General features: G+C 40.5%; 1 protein-coding gene across 1 annotated transcript in view; it reads right to left on the bottom strand.

The window, feature by feature from the left end:
* The window catches only part of LOC126249251 (titin-like), a 640,870-nt gene that overhangs the window by 227,544 nt on the left and 396,319 nt on the right, over nt 1–17,007 (bottom strand). Inside the window, exon 7 of the mRNA XM_049950908.1 lies at nt 10,943–11,132. Within this exon, the coding sequence (XP_049806865.1) occupies nt 10,943–11,132 (190 nt within the window). The remainder of the gene's footprint in view (nt 1–10,942; nt 11,133–17,007) is intronic.

The following is a 17,007-nucleotide window of genomic DNA, read 5'->3' as shown; positions in this document are numbered from 1 at the left end:
CTAGGTCAACTGCTTCTTTTTTCATGCTGTTCCGTGATTGTTCACCCACTCCTACAAACACTGTCAAATAATGGTATCACTCCTACTCCCAACAAGGATCCAGTTTCTTAAGTAGAAATAGTAAGTTGCTGAGTCAGTGTTTTAAATACAAGAATGTAGAACCTATCTAATTACGTTGGCCTATGTGTGCACGATACCAAGTATTGTTCACGCACCTGTCTGTGAGACATAGTTACTATCCAACTGAGTACACAAAAAGATATTCACAAAGACTTTATGCCCTGGTATTGACATGTCCCCAGTTTACCATCCTTGCCAGCTGCACAGTGAAATTTGGTTGCAGCATCACACATTCATCCGTCAGCCTCCAAATTGTATTTTGCATCAATACCTGCATAGATACCCAACAAGGATCCAGTTTCTTAAGTAGACACAGTAAGTTGCTGAGTCAGTGTTTTAAATACAAGAATGTAGAACCTATCTAATTACGTTGGCCTATGTGTGCACGATACCAAGGATGATGAATGCAGTAATAGTAAAATCCATTCAACTCAAAGAAGGTTGGTTATTTTCAGATGAAAAATAGATACATTGTGTGGCTTGCTAACAGCTGTGAGTTGTACTTTCTTCTATTCCCTGAGGACTCATTCTTGATACAGGGATTTCAAAAAGTTATCTGTAAAAAGGCTGATGGAGTGTCATTGAATGGAGTGGCACAAAGAAACATTTGAAAGTATGTTTTCTGCTTACAATTGAGCACACATTATTTGATTTTTACTGATCCCAGAATGTCTTCTTTTTTTCTATTTATTGACTTTCAAGCTATGCCCATTCAGCAATCTCAACAATATGATGTCAGTTATAGCAATGCAATGTAAGGACTATATGACACCCAAGCAGAGAAAATCTCCAACCTGGCCAGGGAATAAACCCAGCCCCCTTTGCTTAGCAATCCACTTTTCTCACTATGCAGCTACTTAGGAGAACATTCCAAAAATTCTGTTATCTGATGTTACACATGGGTATCAGACAAGTAATTAAATAATTTTTCCTGCTCTCCTAACAGATTGAAATTACTGGTAATTGTAAGCAGTATTATTACTGGCTGCTGCTGTTAGAATAGCCATTAATTCCATATCTATTTTTCTTCAAGAAAATCACATTTAAATTGCCTTTCATCCTGTGTAAACTATAAGGTTTGTACACAGATAATTTGTGTGGTTGTCTATAAATGTGACATACTAACCAAATTAAATTCACGGTGATGAAATAAATGGAAACAAAGAGGATGAAATCAGAGAATGTGATGACATGAAATGGTACTGGTGAAATTCATTCAGAAATACTTAACTTGCAATATATGAATATATCATGTCAAATGAAAATTTTTGCTAGACCAGGATTCAAATGCAAATATCCTGTTTCTTGTGAGCAGTCACAATAATAAATAAATAAATAAATAAAGCATCACGTAAGCACGAGATCTGGGTTCAAATCCGACTCTGGCACAATTGTTCATCTGTTACATCATATTAAATATAAAATAAGCCACTTTAAATAATTGGGCACGTCACACATTTCATCCTAGGATCAACTGGCCAATGGAAAATTTTACCAGCAGCCTGGCTGAATGAACTGTAGAGTTCAGGCAATTTCACACTCGCACCTGTGAACCATTGGGGCCATCACCAATTTTATTTGTAATAGCTCTATTCAGAAACACACATCATGATTTTTAAAATCCAATTTAATTAATTAACAAAGGCCACCACTATCACTTTTTTATGTAGAGGTCAATTAGAAGTAAAAATGACTGTTCATTTTGTGGTCCTTTTTGTACACCTATCTATTGCCCAATGTTCCCTCTCTTTAGTGAATTTAACTGAACTGAATTTTATTTGATCCTGCAGGATAACACATGTATAGTAAATGTGCACTGCATGGGATTAGCCAAGCAGTCTAAGGAACTGCAGTCATTGACTGTGCGGATGGTCCTGGCGGAGGTTCAAGTCCTCCCTCGGGCATGGGTGTGTGTGTTTGTCTTTAGGGTAATTTAGGTTAAGTAGTGTGTAAGCTTAGGGACTGATGACCTTAGCAGTTAAGTCCCATAGGATTTCACACACATTTGAACATTTTTTTGAGTAAATATGCATGAAATATGGGAAACATAAAAAACAAAAACATTAATTATAAATTACTTTCTAAGGAGCAATCATTTTGATGATTATAAAAAATAATATACCCAAATTTAAGTTAACAGATACCCTTTAACACAGTACAGTTTATTTTCCACCAGACAGTCTTTGAGTGTCTTTAGAAAGTCAGTGTCAATAGTATCACTACATATAGTGGCAGCAACAGGAGCACAGACTAGGTGTCGCAGGATGGTAGTCAACTGCTTTAAGTTCATAATAGACCACAAGGGTCATCAGCATGCATTATAGGCCTTGATCATTTGATTTTGTTTGATTTTTACTGATCCCAGAATGTCTTCTTTTTTTCTATTTATTGACTTTCAAGCTATGCCCATTCAGCAATCTCAACAATATGATGTCAGTTATAGCAATACAAATGTAAGGACTATATGACACCCAAGCAGAGAAAATCTCCAACCTGGCCAGGGAATAAACCCAGCCCCCTTTGCTTAGCAATCCACTTTTCTCACCATGCAGCTACTTAGGAGAACATTCCAAAAATTCTGTTATCTGATGTTACACATGGGTATCAGACAAGCCACAATTACAAACTGTATAAATATAATTAATTCATAATAAGAAAAACAAATTATGTCTGTAGAATGAAATATATTAGCTAAAAACTTGTAAAATAACAGTTAAATCTGTAGAATTAACTAAATCAGCTATAAGTAAAGTCATACTGCATGAATGGCTGGGAGACCCTGAAGGGCTGGTTCAGCCACCTAAGGAAATGAAACTTCCTGGCAGATTAAAACTGTGTGCCCGATCGAGACTCGAACTCGGGACCTTTGCCTTTTGCGGGCAAGCGCTCTACCATCTGAGCTACCGAAGCACGACTCACGCCCAGTACTCACAGCTTTACTTCTGCCAGTATCTCGTCTCCTACCTTCCAAACTTTACAGAAGCTCTCCTGCGAACCTTGCAGAACTAGCACTACTGAAAGAAAGCATATAGCGGAGACATGGCTTAGCCACAGCCTGGGGGATGTTTCCAGAATGAGATTTTCACTCTGCAGTGGAGTGTGCGCTGATATGAAACTTCCTGGCAGATTAAAACTGTGTGCCCGATCGAGACTCGAACTCGGGACCTTTGCCTTTCGCGGGCAAGCGCTCTACCATCTGAGCTACCGAAGCACGACTCACGCCCGGTACTCACAGCTTTACTTCTGCCAGTATCTCGTCTCCTACCTTCCAAACTTTACAGAAGCTCTCCTGCGAACCTTGCAGAACTAGCACTACTGAAAGAAAGGATATAGCGGAGACATGGCTTAGCCACAGCCTGGGGGATGTTTCCAGAATGAGATTTTCACTCTGCAGCGGAGTGTGCGCTGATATGAAACTTCCTGGCCAGTCTCGATTGGGCACACAGTTTTAATCTGCCAGGAAGTTTCATATCAGCGCACACTCCGCTGCAGAGTGAAAATCTCATTCTGGAAACATCTCCCAGGCTGTGGCTAAGCCATGTCTCCGCTATATCCTTTCTTTCAGTAGTGCTAGTTCTGCAAGGTTCGCAGGAGAGCTTCTGTAAAGTTTGGAAGGTAGGAGACGAGAGACTGGCAGAAGTAAAGCTGTGAGTACCGGGCTTGAGTCGTGCTTCGGTAGCTCAGATGGTAGAGCGCTTGCCCGCGAAAGGCAAAGGTCCCAAGTTCGAGTCTCGATCGGGCACACAGTTTTAATCTGCCAGGAAGTTTCATATCAGCGCACATTCCGCTGCAGAGTGAAAATCTCATTCTGGACCTAAGGAAATGTTTTCCCTGTCCTTTGCAACTGCAGCCACCTTCCGTTTATGCAGTATGAGAGCTGTGTGTGGAAGTGTATTTGTTAGGTACAGGTGACTGTAATGGGTGCAAGTGTATTGGTGTAGTGTAGTGTCATGCTCGTGTTGGGGCCTACGCCTTTCAAAGAGCACCAAGCAGGCCACTGAGCTTAATGTCCCCATCTGGTGGATGGATTACCATCAAGAGTGTAGCACTCTCTCAAATCATGATGCACTGCAAAGACATTTGGAACTTAATCCAGGACATTGGCGCAAAGACTGTTGTTCTGGGATGTTGCACCACCACCCTTCTTGACTCAGCCTTAAAGGCAAAGGAAAAATTGTCAACAGTGTGTAGCAGACCCAGATGGTCACACATCCAAGTACTGACCACATCATATGGAGCTTAACTTCAGCGATCTGAAGGAAAATGGTGTATCCATCACAACACAACCATTGAATAAATCTGCTATGAACTTATGGTATATATTTTTATTTTTGCTCTGAATTCTCCTCTATTCAACTTTAAGCTTTTTGCATGAGTCACCTGAGTACAAATGACAGCTCTGTCAATGCATTGCTGTTTTATACTTGTGTATGCAATACTGCTGCCATCTGTATATGTGCATATCACTATCCCATGACTTTTGTCCCCACAGTGTTGCTTTTTTTTACTTTTTTATTTTGTGTGTGTGTGTGTGTGTGTGTTGTTTTCTCATTTACTTTGTTTTGAATTTCTCAAAAATTTTTGTAGCTGGCTTTTCAGGCACATTAGAAATTCTCAATTGAATTTACGAGGGCAGTTCAATAAGTAATGCAACACTTTTTTTTTCTCTGAAACAGGGGTTGTTTTATTCAGCATTGAAATACACCAGGTTATTCCCCAATCTTTTAGCTACACAACACTATTTTTCAACGTAATCTCCATTCAATGCTACGGCCTTACGCCACCTTGAAATGAGGGCCTGTATGCTTGCACGGTACCATTCCACTGGTCGATGTCGGAGCCAACGTCGTACTGCATCAATAACTTCTTCATCATCCGCGTAGTGCATCCCACGGATTGCGTCCTTCATTGGGCCAAACATATGGAAATCCGACGGTGCGAGATCGGGGCTGTAGGGTGCATGAGGAAGAACAGTCCACTGAAGTTTTGTGAGCTCCTCTCGGGTGCGAAGACTTGTGTGAGGTCTTGCGTTGTCATGAAGAAGGAGAAGTTCGTTCTGATTTTTGTGCCTACGAACACGCTGAAGTCGTTTCTTCAATTTCTGAAGAGTAGCACAATACACTTCAGAGTTGATCGTTTGACCATGGGGAAGGACATCAAACAGAATAACCCCTTCAGCGTCACAGAAGACAGTAACCATGACTTTACCGGCTGAGGGTATGGCTTTAAACTTTTTCTTGGTAGGGGAGTGGGTGTGGCGCCACTCCATTGATTGCCGTTTTGTTTCAGGTTCGAAGTGATGAACCCATGTTTCATCGCCTGTAACAATCTTTGACAAGAAATTGTCACCCTCAGCCACATGATGAGCAAGCAATTCCGCACAGATGGTTCTCCTTTGCTCTTTATGGTGTTCGGTTAGACAACGAGGGACCCAGCGGGAACAAACCTTTGAATATCCCAACTGGTGAACAATTGTGACAGCACTACCAACAGAGATGCCAAGTTGAGCACTGAGTTGTTTGATGGTGATCCGTCGATCATCTCGAACGAGTGTGTTCGCACGCTCCGCCATTGCAGGAGTCACAGCTGTGCACGGCCGGCCCGCACGTGGGAGATCAGACAGTCTTGCTTGACCTTGCGGCGATGATGACACACGCTTTGCCCAACGACTCACCGTGCTTTTGCCCACTGCCAGATCACTGTAGACATTCTGCAAGCGCCTATGAATATCTGAGATGCCCTGGTTTTCCGCCAAAAGAAACTCGATCACTGCCCATTGTTTGCAACGCACATCCGTTACAGACGCCATTTTAACAGCTCCGTACAGCGCTGCCACCTGTCGGAAGTCAATGACACTATACGAGACGAAGCGGGAATGTTTGAAAATATTCCACTAGAAATTTCCGGTTTTTTCAACCAAAATTGGCCGAGAAAAAAAATGTGTTGCATTACTTATTGAACTGCCCTCGTATAACACTAATTTTCTTTTAAAGTATGATGTGTATAGTAACCACAGCTTCTCAACAAGTTCTTTGGAAGTTGCTCAATAGGTTATTTTAGGAAATCTGTAGCAATTTCATTACTGTAAGTGCTGAATTTTAAGTTGACATCAAGTTCTAACTAAATAGGCTCCCATCAAGTTTGAGAGAGCTGTGTTTTAAAGTTTAACTTGTTTCTCCAGCAGGCTTGTGTATGGCTCCAAGATGCTGTTGCAGTTACGATCGACATTTATGTATTGTTAGAAACTATATAATTCACGAAGAGGAGCAGAGGCTTTTTTTCGAAGTAGCTGTTAGTGTTTTTTGTGTAGTTTACAGAAGTAGCTTGCTTCTTCCTATTACTGTATAACTTAACTCCTTCCACATAGCTGAAGGCTCTCCATGATGGGATTTATGGAAAACGTTTTATCACTGATATGCCAATTCTAACTTGTTTGCCAATTATGTTGTTGATGCTAATTGTAACTACAAAGTTGTTGTTGATTAATGTACTAGAATTGACAGTGACTTGAACAAGTAAGATCACTGTGGAAATTAGATAAAAGGAGCACAGCAGGGGATAAGATCTACTTTATAGCAGAAGTCAGTTAAAACTTCATATTAAAATTTATGAGAATTGTAGTAGCCTTCACTTTTACTGCATTTAAATGCTGTAACAGAATACCTAAATGACTCATGAGACACCTGAAATTATCAGGAGAAACTCCATTAATGGCTGTAGGTGAAAGATGTTAGAAATTCATTCCATTTCAGTAGTCTTGAATATTCTCGTCTCAATAATGAGACATCATCAGAAGTACAAATGATATTACATGCACGAAAATAAACTGTGGTAGGATTATTATCATTTAAAGGCATATATGTAGAAAATTGCAGTAAAATGCAGTAGGCTGCACATAGATTTACATACTACCAGTGGTTGGTGAACACATTTGTAGCTGACTTCCAATACAAGTGAGCAAAAGTTATGTTCCCAAAGAGACAGAAAATTTCTGTATCTTTATCCTACACAGTATGCAATAAATCTGTCACAACAATCAGTCACTGTTCATGCAGTACCACTTTTAGACAATTAACTAATAGAGAATCACATTTAAGGCTAAAATTCATCAGAAGAATTCTTAGAAAATGTAGTCAGAACAAGATTGTCATACATTTACTTAATGAAATCCAGTTGGAGACATTAAAACAAAGACAAACAGTGATGAACCAGCACATTACGATAACTGCACACTGCAAGACTTAATGCTGCTTGGTGGCAGTAAAACAGTGGACATGGTAAATAAAGCATATAAGTGAAACAGAGATGGATGGAGAATCAATCCAGTGATGCTACGGGCCATGAATGAGGAAATTCACTATCATAAGTGACTCTGACAAAGGGGACATTTTTACAGCCCGCAAATGAATATCTTGTATATGGTTAAGCTGGTCAGTTCTCACATGCTACTATTATAAGTTTCTCTGAAAAGTAGCTGCACACAGTGAAGCCACAAACACGTAACAAGGTATTGGATGTCCACACCTCGTCACAGAATGTGGAGGTCAGAGGTTTGCCTACTCTGTGAAGCAGAATGGGTGACAATCTGTGGCAGTCTGATGAGGGAGTACAATAGCGGTGCAAGCATATGCTTTTCAAAGCATATATTTCAGCACATTGCTGAACATGTAGTTCCATGGTTGAATACTGCTACTTGTTCCTACGTTGAACCAATGACATTGTGAGTTACAAGCACAGTGGGCATGGGATGGTTAAGACTGGACCATGGATCAATGGAAACATAATGTCTGGTTGGATGAATCACACTGATGATTGGAGTTGCTGATGACAATTTCAGATCATTGTAATTTAAAGATGGGCCATAGTGCAGAAAGTGTCTCATCACCGAATGCTGCACTACAGAAACCAGTGAGCATCCATGCCTTTCAGAGCCACCCCCTTGCTGTGGATTACAGAAGTCATGCCTTGAATGTGTATCTCCACTCATCACACACCATAGGTCGTAGAGATTATCACAAGCATGGGACTAGCACTATAGGATGTCAAAAGCCTAGAAAAAAGTTAATCTGGCCTGATGAGTCATAGTATACAATAGCATGTACTGATGACAAGTTATCTCTAAATCATAACTCACATCACAGACGTGATGGAACCCAATTACCAACAGGGCACACTTTGGGGATGTACTTTCATGTGAAGATTGTTTTTGTTGAATGAATGGTTCCCCACAGATATCTGCATTCTTCCATTATCCACACATGGTAAAAGACCCAACAATCCAATTATGTGCATCCACCTGTTTGGTTCAAATAGGTCTATGCACTATGGCACTTAACATATGAGGTCATCAGTCCCAAAGACTTAGAACTACTTAAACCCAACTAACCCAAGGACATCACACACATCCATGCCCAAGGCAGGATTCGAACCTGCGACTTTAGCAGCAGCGCGGCTCCAGACTGAAGAGCCTAGAGCCACTCACCCACAGCGGCCGGCCATCCACCTGTTTGCCTACAGTATTCCACAGAAACCTCGTGCCTTCAGCAAGGTGATGCAACACTCGTAACTTTTTTTTTTTATATACTCCGCAAGCCACTTGACGGTGTGTGGCGGAGGGTACCCTGAGTACCTCTATCGGTTCTCCCTTCTATTCCAATCTCATATTGTTCGTGGAAAGAAGGATTGTCTGTATGCTTCTGTGTGGGCTCTAATCTCTCTGATTTTATCCTCATGGTCTCTTCGCGAGATATACGTAGGAGGGAGCAATATACTGCTGGACTCGTCGGTGAAGGTATGTTCTCGAAACTTTAACAAAAGCCCATACCAAGCTACTGAGCGTCTCTCCTGCAGAGTCTTCCACTGGAGTTTATCTATCATCTCCGTAACGCTTTCGTGATTACTGAAGGATCCTGTAATGAAGCGCGCTGCTCTCCATTGGATCTTCTCTATCTCTTAAGTGAGCATAGATTGAGGAACACTCCATGGACTTGAGCGTGGATGGTGGCCTACATTATCTGATTTCAATGAACATCACTGAGCAAGATGTGCATGTACCTTGGACCCAGCTCAACTTAATTCCCATGAGATGAGGGAGAGAGTTGAGTGGTCATGGATCAGGATTCCTCCCCGATACTTTGTGTCTCGTGGAAACCAAACTATGATGCATGCTCCTGTATCATGGCAAAAGAATATGCTACACATTGTTAAATATATATCTGTCTCATACATTCTGTGTGTGTGTGTGTGTGTGTGTGTGTGTGTGTGTGTGTGTGTGAGAGAGAGAGAGAGAGAGAGAGAGAGAGAGAGAGAGAGAGAGACAGACAGACAGAGAGAGAGACAGAGAGTTGTAAGTGTGGGCATCTCCAACAGCCAACACTGGAATCACCAATGAAAATGAAGCCAACAGTTACAGTTTTTAGAAACTTACAACACATGCACATTGTTACAATGTTCTAGTGACTGATACTGACAAGAAGTAGGGTGAGAAAGCTGGTAGAAAAGGGAAATGACTATTGATAGCAGCATTTTAAAAATAAATAGACATTACAGCTGGACTGGACTGTCAAGTGTGTAAAAGACCCACGAACACAGCAACTGGCTGCAGTTACTATAATAAAATCATGGGCATACTCGTTTTTGGGGGTGGGGGGTGGAGGGGTGGGGGGAGAATTGGGGAGGCAGCTGTCATCTCTCTCCCCATAGGAAAAAAATTGTTACTGTAAATAAAACATTCAAATCATGACCCACTTCTATAATAATTGATTCCTAATGGCAAAGCATCTAGAACACAGTTTTGAATGTTTGCTGGCATTAATATTGATATACGTTACATCAGCAAGGTCACTTCCAACAAAATCTCAAATGTCTATTGTGTTTCTTATTACATGCATATATCTTTCACTTAGTGCCACTAATAAAGTCATTCATGTGAGTAACAATTTAATGCAGTCCTTGACATCTACTTACAGACAGGTTGACGATCAAGGGATTTATTTTATTTATGTCTTTCTGTAGTACAATTTTCCACAGGGGCCAATGTGGGCAGCACAAATGAATCAGCAGACACACAGATATGGAAATACGTCTGCCCCTGTGGTGTTTTCATGTGTCCCTTTCCTCTAGTGGCATTTGACAAATGTTTGATCTTGTGAGCAAATTGCATTTGACATCCTACAGGCAACTGCACAGGTTGCTGTTGGTATATGCTGACTGCATATCTATAATATACTATCTGTTGTATAAAACTGGTCTTCTGTGTTCTTGGTCAGTCTTGTGTTTTTGGTAATTTAGTTTCAATTTTTGCTTATTATTTGACGTAACAAGAGGCCGTGAAATGACTCATTATTTTTCTAAAAAAAGTCTCTTTAATGAGTGAATACTGAAAGATATACTGAGGATGTTGCAAAGGCTCAGTCACTAGTAGTAGTTTCTTACAAGTATGATTTCATGCTTTGAGGAGATGGAAGCATTTCATATTATCTGAAGACAGTATATGCTGTTGTTTTCACAATAAACTAGTCTGTAATAAAAAAAATCTAACAATTCCATAAAGAAGCATTTCAAATAACAGAATACACCTAAGCAGAATATATAGGGAAAAAGAAATAAAAACAGTCTAATTTGCAGAAGAGCAGCAGTTTTATTTCAACACTCATTGCACCAGTTTTATTTCAACAATATCTTATTCTTATTATGTACACAGGTAGAGCAAAAGTTACTTATAAAAACAAAATACCATGTTTCACTGAGAGCAAAACTTTATGAAGAAAATTAACACTAGGCATGCACATAATGTAAACTGTCTCAGAGAAATGTTATTTACCTTGTACTCTCCAGCCTTTTTTCGTAGTTCAAGAACTTCACAATACCATGAGTCACTATGGGGCATATCAGGTAGTAAAAGCTGTTGTGAAGAAGGATCTGCATGTTTCTTTTTGAAGAATTTTCCTTCTACATAATCATAATGAGAAAATGGCTGAAACTTTTTCTTGTATTCTGTTTTATATTCTTTCCTAATGAACAGAGAAAGATTTAATTTCAGTAAAATACACACATACTGGTGGAAAATATATGCAAATATTCAATGTTATAACTGAGGAAATCAGAGACTGTTCTTTACCTATGTAACATATGAATTATGATTTCTGAAAGCCCTTCTTTCCCATATTTTGAAAGTTGATTTACTTTTCCTTGTTTTTCTTGTTAATAATGGTATTTTCCTTCCCACAGTTTCAAAAGAAAAACATATAAGCACTTAATGATAAACTGATATTTATCACACAGGGAATGTGTTGAGCAGCAGAGAAGGCATTCTACAGGGCAACAGGGTGAGTTGAATATATTTTTAATGCAAAGAGGCTCCCTATAGGAGAGAAAGTAAGATACCCATTATCAGAAAAATCAACCAATGATATGATTAACATACCACTAATATCAACTGGAGAAATACCACTCATGTTGTATTACTTGAGTGATAGGATGGTTTCTCCCAGCAACTCAAACCCTTTAAACTAAGAAAAGACATGAACTATACAGAGGTATATACACTGATGTCAGATTTTTATTTCATTGAATACACATTTAAGTTGGTCTAAAGTTATTGCTTGCAACTGCTCTTTGTCTGAAGTGACGTGGACTGCACACTTTGATATTTATTTTACTGTTGTATTGCCCTGTATGTAAAGCTAATACCTGGAGCTATGGAATCCTTAATATTGTAGTGACCTCAGGATTGACAATTCACTTGTGAACAAACAAAAGACAGATTGTGTGCAAAACTTCCCTATATTGTGCTCTTTGCACTTTCTCACTGATCACATGCTTTTGCTTGTTGTTAGAAGTTTTCATGTTGTGTAAAGTAAAATAATTATGTATATTCAGACAACATGTCTACATAATCATTGTAGTGTCTGTTTACTTTGTGTCCACAAAAATCCTACAGTGATGACCATGCAAAGGAGCACAGGAAATTAATAACCACAAAGGTGGCAGAAATGTCAGGCAGGAGAATACACATCAAGAAACACATATGGTACAGCATTCCGATACAAGTACACAAACCAATCATCATCCCATGCTACCTATGATGTCAGCACAAGGTAGGATCTCCAGCTATGTTAAACAGCCTCCATTCTGGCCAAGGAGACCAGAGTTATGGTTCACTCAGGTAGAAAACATTTTCAATGAGCATGGCATCAGGAATGATATGGAACAATTTCACTGTGTCATTGCTCACTTGAATTAAATTCAGATAGTCTGAGCAGAGGAAGCATTGTGAACTCATAGTTATATTCCTTTAAAAAAATGCCTTATCAAGCAAAGCATTTCAAGTCAATGCCTGCAATATGGCTTCAGAGATTACTTACAGACAAGCAATTGGCAAACAGAGCACCCAAGCAACTATTGCAAGGGTTTAGGTCACTGGTGAGAGTGCATTTGTTATCAGAAAATTCCTTACAAATGTTGTGGTTCACACAGCTCCCTACAACCTACAAACATTCGGATTGTTTTGGCAGTAGACATGGAGTTGCCACTTAACATGGTAGCAGATAATGTAGAAGCCTTTGTAAGTTGTTTCCAGTACAAAGTCCACAGCGTGGAAGCAAAATACAACAGGGCGGAAGGCACCAAACCACACATACTAGGGGTGGAGCCACCTGATAGCCCAGATCAACTGTCTATGAGCATGAAAGAGCTGAGTGCTTTAATTTTGGCACTTAAAAACATGCAACACACTGATGACATGAGACAGTGGCATAATGCATCCTTTCCTCATGATCAGGATGATGAGAGATGTTTTGAGAAATTCAGCTGGTGCTGGTGTTGCCAATGATTCAGAACCAAAGCTCAAAAATGTGTAGCATCCTGCAGTCACCCGAATGCCTCTGACAGCCACTAAAGGGCATCAGTGGTGTCACTCTCTTTTAAATAGTTTCTGTACCCACTATCCTCCTCCTGTGGCTATCACATTGGGAATTCTTCAGACATATGCTTCCGTTAACTCCTGTGGAGTGCAACCACTTGCACCACGCAAGAAGATGTCTGCAAACAACTAGTCACAACAAATTCCTCGCAATGCTACTGTTTGACAGACCCAGTGGTACAACACGCAAAACAATGAATGAATGGGACATTAGTGGCTCTGGTTTTGACCGCAGCTGGTCAGCTCAAATCCATTTCACACAAAGTGGTGACAAGTGTGACAAACTTCTCCTCAGGGCAGAATAATGTTAATATTCAGAAGGCACAGACCACTACCATTCCAGATTCTGATACAATAGCCACAGATGGAGTTAAAACACTAATAAACACAAGACACCATTTTTAAGGCTTTCATGGCTACTTGTTGACGTTTGTCAATGTTTGGTTTCTGTCTCGAATTCTTTGGCCAACAGTTGTTTGATGATGTACAAGTGACTGGCATTGTCAAAGCTTCACCCTCCATTGTTGGTGGTGGACTGTCCATCATTAAACAAATGTTTGCCAAAGAACCTGAGACAGAAACCAACAGGCAGTTTGTCAACAAGACGCCACTGATAAACCTTTCATTCAAATAATTAGTAGGAAGCAGTTCAATTTGGCCCTCAGTTTGGACAGGAAGTTCCAGTGGACCTTCATAGTTGTGAACATTACTGAACCTATAATAGGGGTGGATTACCTTCACCAGTTTCTATTAGCAGCAGATCTCCAAAACAAGAAACTACTTTCATTAGCAACAGTAGAATCAACACAGTGTGACCAGAACTTGGATAGCATCATAGAAAAATTTCTACAGATTAAGACAGTAGACAAGGCAAGGTGCCTGGGCAGTCTATGCATTTAATTCTGATATTGCCTGGACCACTGGTGGTGGCCAAGCTGTGCTGTATAACACCCAAAAAATTTGTGGCTGCAAAAGAATACATTAATAAGCTGATCCAAGGGGGTGCAATGGCACCTTTGGAGAGTCAGTGGGGATCACCACTATACATGGTGTTCAAGCAGAACAGCACATGGTGTTAGTGCAGCAACTACAGAGCTCTGAACACCAGAACTGTGGCAGACAGATATCATATTCCCCATGTGTTGGTTTTTAATCTCAAATCTTCAGTTCATTGATTGTGTAAAGGCCTATTCAAAAACACTGGTTACACCTGGATATACAAAAAAAGACAGCCATCACTACCCCAATCAGCCTGCTGAGTACCAGTTCATGCCATATAGTTTGAAAAATGCAGCACAAATGGCAGAGTTTTATTCACCAGGTTCTCAGAGGCACTGACTATATGTGTTGTTATGTGGACAATATTGTAGTGTTTTCAGAGTTGCTAGAGCAGCACAAAAATGATCTCAGACAGATTTTCCAATTCATATGCAGGCACCGGCTTGCCATCAATAAACACAAATGCATCTTGGGAAAAAGCAATGTGAACTTCGTCAGTTTTAAGGCATCAGCAGAGGCCATAGTTCCAATGCTTGAGAGGGTAGGAAACACTCACGAAGTGCTGATACTGAAGATGTACAAAGATCTGTGGCACTGCCTCACAATGATTAGTTATTAGAGAAGGCACCTACCAAAAGCAGCAGAACTACAGGCATCTGCAGGAAAATATACCAAAGGAAAATATGTAATCAGGAGGAGGAAAGTGAGGTAGAGTCAAGAGCAACTAATGGCATTTAACTCAATTAAGGACTACGTAACTCAGGCGGTGCTCCTCACACACCAATGGCATTAAATGTGGACATCAGCCAGGTAGTGATAGCTTGCAGCAACTCGTACATGGGGCCTGGCAGCCCCTAGCATTTTTCTTGCAAATGATTACAACAACACAGCAAAAATTGAGTGTGGTAGAAAGGAATAGTATGCTATATTATTTGCAATACAACATATCCAATCTGCAATACAACATATCCACAACTTGGAGGAAGGAAACACAGCACTGCCCACATGGAAAATGCTCCACTTACTGCCTTCTTTATAAAGTCTCTACCCATGGCTCACCAAGACAATGTGGACAAGTGGACCACATTTCTCAGTTCACTATGGACATAAATTACATCAGCAGCTGTAGAAATGTCATACTGAGTTTTTCTCATGTTGTTGTGTAAATGGGAGGGCCATTCCAGGGTATAGCATTGCAGAACAACAACAGAATGACAATGACCTATGTTTTATGCTTGAGTAGCAGCAGAGGCCATAGTTCCAATGCTTAGTTATTACGGAAGGCACAAACCAAAAGTAGCGTAACTGTGGGCACATCTGTAACAGATACATTTGCCCAAACTGCAAGCTTTATTGTAGTGTGACATATAGCACAACCTACAGCATACTTTTATACTCACAAACTTCTGATGCCAAGTTTTTGTGATAAGCTGAAGTCAAGCTGCTAACAAAAAAGTAGGTTTGTTTGGGGAATAAAAAAAGACTGCTGAAAATTGGTTGAAGCTTATGCCAGATGCCAAAAATGCAAGATTGACAGGTACTTATCAGCACCCCTCAACACCATAACCACACTTATGGTGCACTTCATGTATGTTGATGTTGACCTGGTGGGACCCTCGCCATCTACAGGACAGTGTAGTTACTTATTAGCAGTGGTTGACAAATTTACATGCTGGCATGAGGCAAGATCACTGATATGACTGTAGAAACAGTGGTCAGAGCTTTTTTAAATGACTATATAGCAAAATTCTGGGTACTTCAGACAATAACAACGGACTATAGAAGACAGTTCGAATCATTACTGTTCCACAAGGTCCAACAACTATGTGGCTGCTCATATATTAAAACCACAAGCTCCCATCCCACTAGGAATGAGATGCTACAGAGATCCCACACGACCTTGAAAGTGGCCATTATGGCCAGGGAGAGTAATGAATGGAGATGTTACCCCTTGTGCTACTGGTGTTATGGACGGTGGTGAAACAAGAGCTGGGCTACACTGCAACTCAACTGGTGTTCTGAGAGCACCTGAGACTTCCAGCTAAAATCATCTCTACCAGATCAAGACTTCTGCCTGCTGAGGAATTGAGGAAGCCACAACAGAATTTGTACAGCTTCTTCAAAGAAGCATGGCCCAAATTCAACCTTCAGCACCAGAATCTCATGATACTGAACCTATCTTTGTCCAGAAAGACCTACACAAGGCCCCACATGTTTGGCTGAGGAATTATTCAGTACAACCATCATTAAGACCTCCTTACACAAGACTATTTAAATTCATTCAACATGGAGCAAACACAATCAAGATAGCATGGAATGATAGGGAAGAAATGGGTCCATTGAAGGACTCAAGCCAGCCCACATGGAGGAGGACTCCACGGATCAGAGGCCACTGGTTAGACATCCTACTCCATCAGGCTCTAACTTCAGCCTGTCTCCATCAGTGCAAATAATAGGGCCATGGTGTAAGACTCACTGGCACACAAGTATCACTAACTACAAACATATCTTCCTGACATCCCCAGTGCCCCAGGATTCAGAAAGAGTGTGTGTGAGAGGTCAGGGGTATTGGGGGGGGGGGGGGGGGGAGATTGGGTAGCAGGGATGGCAGCTAGTGTAGTGACCCTGGATCAACCGATCAGTTCTGAACAAACAACAGACAAATGGTGTGTGACATTTTCTAGGTTGTTTTCTTTGTACTTTCTTGCTGGTGCCATGATTCTACTTGGAGGGAGAGGGGGTGGGGGTGGGGGGGGTGGAGGTGTAAGAAGTTTTCATATGGTGTAAAGTAAACTAAAATAAGTGTGTGTATTCAGAGAGCATGTCTACATAATCAGTGTAGTATCTGCTTACTTTGTGACAAGATAAATCCTACAACGTCTTTCAAAATGGCATAGTCAGTCTTGATGGTATTGGTTCATTTTTTTAGCCTTTCATTATTGTATGTATCATAATTTTTAGAGACA

The sequence above is a fragment of the Schistocerca nitens genome, chromosome 3 (assembly GCF_023898315.1).
Source record: "Schistocerca nitens isolate TAMUIC-IGC-003100 chromosome 3, iqSchNite1.1, whole genome shotgun sequence".
Taxonomy (NCBI): domain Eukaryota; kingdom Metazoa; phylum Arthropoda; class Insecta; order Orthoptera; family Acrididae; genus Schistocerca; species Schistocerca nitens.
The sequence above is the reverse complement of the archived record's forward strand: the minus strand, read 5'-3'. Positions and strand labels throughout refer to the sequence as shown.